Below are 3,597 nucleotides of genomic sequence, written 5' to 3' on the forward strand. Positions count from 1 at the left end.
CTCAGGATCATTCCCATCCCTTCCCTCAGGATCATTCCCATCCCCTCAGGATCATTCCCGTCCCCTCCCTCAGGGTCATTCCTGTCGCCTCCCTCAAGATCATTTCCATCCCCTCCCTCAGGATCATTCCCATTCCCTCCCTCAGGATCATTCCCATCCCCTCCCTCAGGATAATTCCCATCCTCTCCCTCAGAATCATTCCCATCCCCTCCCTCAGTTTCATTCCCATCCCTTCCCTCAGGTTCATTCCCATCCCCTCCCTCAGGATCATTTCCATCCCCTCCCTCAGGATCATTCCTGTCGCCTCCCTCAAGATCATTCCCATCCCTTCCATCAGCTTCATTCCCATCCCCTCCCACAGGATCATTCCCATCCCCTCAGGATCATTCCCATCCCCTCCCTCAGGATCATTCCCATCCCCTCAGGATCATTCCCATCCCCTCAGGATCATCCTGTCCCCTCCCTCAGGTTCACTCCCACCACCGACGCAAGGCGCACAAACCGACGCGGCTGCACATCCCGAAGGAATTCCAGCGGTGGAATTCCCGGCGGAGGCAGCCGATCCCTCGGGAGAAGCTGGAGCTCTTTGCCGTGCTCTGCATCGAGACCAGTCACTACGTGGCCTTCGTCAAGTACGGTCCCGGGAAGGAGCACTGGATGTTCTTCGACAGCATGGCCGACCGGCACGGTGAGCACCGGGATTTGGGAAGCTCCCGGGAACTGCTCAGCACCCCCTTTCCCTCTGGAATTCTCTGCCCAGTTTAGTCTCTCTCTGGATCTTGCTCCCATTGAATTAGACTCCAGAGAAAAGTGTGGCCAAGCCAAGGTGGGAGTTCTTCCAGGAGCTTCCATCCATGGCCAGGCCAAGGTGGGAGTTCTTCCAGGTGATTCCATCCTCTGGCTACGTTCAAACACAGGGATTTAAATCCAGTCCCAGCTGGGCATGGATTGTTCTCCTGTCCTTCCCACTTTGTTCTTATCATGGAATCATGGAATGGTTTGGGTTGGAAGGGAATTTTTGAAGGTCAGGGAATTCCAACCCCCTTTCCATGGGCAGGGACACCTCCCACTATCCCAGGTTGCTCCAACCCGGCCTTGGACACTTCCAGGGATGAGGCAGCCACAGCTTCTCTGGGAATTCCATTCCAGCCCCTCCCCACCTTCCCAGGGAAGAATTCCTTCCCAGTATCCCATCTAACCCTGGGAAGCCATTCCCTGTGTGCTGTCCCTCCATCCCTCATCCCAATTCCCTCTCCAGCTCTCCTGGAGCCCCTTTAGGCTCTGGAACGTGGATGTTCTCCCCTCATCCAACCTCTTCCAGTGCTTTTGGCCTCCAGGTCTCTCCGCTGTCGAGCGTGACGGGATCTCCTGGAGCTGCCGGAGCTCATCCCTCGGGATCTGAGCCGGCCCTTCCCTCCTTTTCCCTGCCGTAGGTGGCGAAAGCGGCTTCAACATTCCGGCGGTGACGCTGTGCCCGGAGGTCGCCAAATACCTGGAATTGCCCTTGGCTGGGCTGGCCCTGGAGCAGCCTCGGGATATGGATGGAGTGGCCAAAAGGCTCTTCTGTGACGCCTACATGTACCTGTTCCAGAGCCCCAAAATGGCCCTGTACAAGTGACCCGGAGCCGCCTCGGGAATCCGGGATTTTGGATCGGGAACAGCCGAGTCTGAACGCAACAAGCTGCACTTCGGAGCCTCTTCTTACCTCTCCTGGTATCCCGCTATCCATGGGTTGGGAAATCCAGGCTTTATCCCGTGGGCACAGCTGGATTTTGGAATTATGGACGCCCCGATCCCGTCTCGTTCCGCACATTCCCATTCCGCCCTTTTCCCTACCCACCCTCCTGTTTTCCCGTCCCTCCCAAGCCGAGGACCGGCAGTAACCAAAGCACCGGGATTCATCCTCAGGTTTGCAGGGAGCCCGAGGAATCCACAGGCTCCCCTTCCCTAAAAACATCCTCGCCTGGATTTGGGGGAGTGGGGAAACCGGGTGGGAGCTGCACTTCGGAGCCTCTTCTTACCTCTCCTGGTATCCCGTTATCCGTGGATTGGGAAATCCAGGCTTTATCCTGTGGGCACAGCTGGATTTTGGAATTATTGACGCCCCGATCCCGTCTCGTTCCGCACATTCCCATTCCGCCCTTTCCCCTCCTGTTTTCCCGTCCCTCCGAAGCCGAGGACCGGCAGTAACCAAAGCACCGGGATTCATCCTCAGGTTTGCAGGGAGCACAAGGATTCCACGGCCTCCCCTTCCCTAAAAACATCCTCGCCTGGATTTGGGGGAGTGGGAAAACTGGGTGGGAGCCGGTTGAGCTGGATCAGGAGGAGGAGTTTTCCCTCTAAATCCTTCGATTATCTGCACTTCCCTTATCCAGCACTTTTTTCCCGCCATCCCTCGGGCGTCTGGAGCTGAAAATATCCTTTAAAACCAGATATTCCTGGAAGAAGAAAACTGGGAAAAAGATGGAGCAGCTGCCGCTCCCTCCTTTTGGCAAATTCCGTGCGGGATTCGGGGTTTCCATCTCACTTTTTAAGCACTTCCCATCCCGTTTTTTTTTCCACGTCCACTTCCAAGTTCGGTGCCAAACACTGGAATTCTGAGGGCAGAAATGGAAAAAAAAAAGAAAAAAAAAAAAGGAGCACTTTTGGATTTCCTGCCCCGAGCCCAGGAAAGTTTCGGGATTCGGTGGGAATTGATATTCCATGAAGTTTAATAAATTCATGAACTGGGGGATTCATGGACATGGAATTCCAGATTCCAGCGGTGGGACACCCCAAACCTCGTGGGACACCTCCAGGAATCCCGGATTTGCAGCTTTAACCCCTCTTCCTGCTCTTTTTTTTTCTTTTCCCTGTTTAGTGCAGGAATTTTTCCACCCGGCTTCGGATCTGGTTTAGGATCCTCTTGGCATTCCATCCCTATGGAATCCTTCCACTTGGATAAGTCCCACCTGGAGTTCTGGGCCTGGTTTGAGCTCCCCAGGAGAGAGGAGGAGAATCCAAGGAAGAGCCATGAAGGGATGAAGGGATTGGAGCAGGAGAGGCTGGAAAAGCTGGGATTATCCATCCTGGAGAAAGGGAATCTCCACAATATCCATAAATCCCTGAAGGGACCCCCGGGAGTTTCTCTGCCCGGCGCCAGGACCAAAGTGGTTTCCCTTGGATTCCCTCTGGACATCGGGAATCACATCCCTGGGGGTGATGGGTGTCGGCACAGGAAGAATTCCAGGAATTCCGCTGGCACAGGTCGCTCCCCTTGTCCATCCAAGTCGTTCTTCATTCCTCTTTTCCCAAAAACTCGGGACAACCTTTACTCAGGCACAACGAACTCCTGGATTTTTGGTGCTTTGCTCTAAAAAATATGGAACTTCCGGCGAAATATTCCCGGTTTTCCTGGAGTTTTTTCCGCTCTCCGAAGGGGATACAGCGCCCACGGCTGGAGCGTCGCCACGGGATTTTGGGATTTTGGGATTTTGGGAATAGTGACCATCAGGCCACAGTTCATTAAGCTCTTAATTATTCTTTTCCCTGTGGATGTGCTGGGAAGATCCAAAGGGCGGAGGGTGGGAATGGGAATGATCCCTGGGAATGGGGAGG

At 54.5% G+C, this 3,597-nt stretch overlaps 1 protein-coding gene across 1 annotated transcript in view; it reads left to right on the forward strand.

The window, feature by feature from the left end:
• The window catches only part of LOC113981230 (ubiquitin carboxyl-terminal hydrolase CYLD-like), an 11,123-nt gene extending 9,184 nt beyond the window's left edge, over positions 1 to 1,939 (forward strand). The window contains 2 exon segments of the mRNA XM_027708515.1: positions 469 to 688; positions 1,434 to 1,939. Coding sequence (XP_027564316.1) covers positions 469 to 688; positions 1,434 to 1,618 — 405 coding nt within the window. The 3' untranslated portion in view covers positions 1,619 to 1,939.
• Positions 1,940 to 3,597: the final 1,658 nt, after the last annotated feature.

This window comes from Neopelma chrysocephalum, unplaced genomic scaffold (assembly GCF_003984885.1).
Source record: "Neopelma chrysocephalum unplaced genomic scaffold, ASM398488v2 Primary Assembly neopelma1_96289, whole genome shotgun sequence".
NCBI lineage: Eukaryota > Metazoa > Chordata > Aves > Passeriformes > Pipridae > Neopelma > Neopelma chrysocephalum.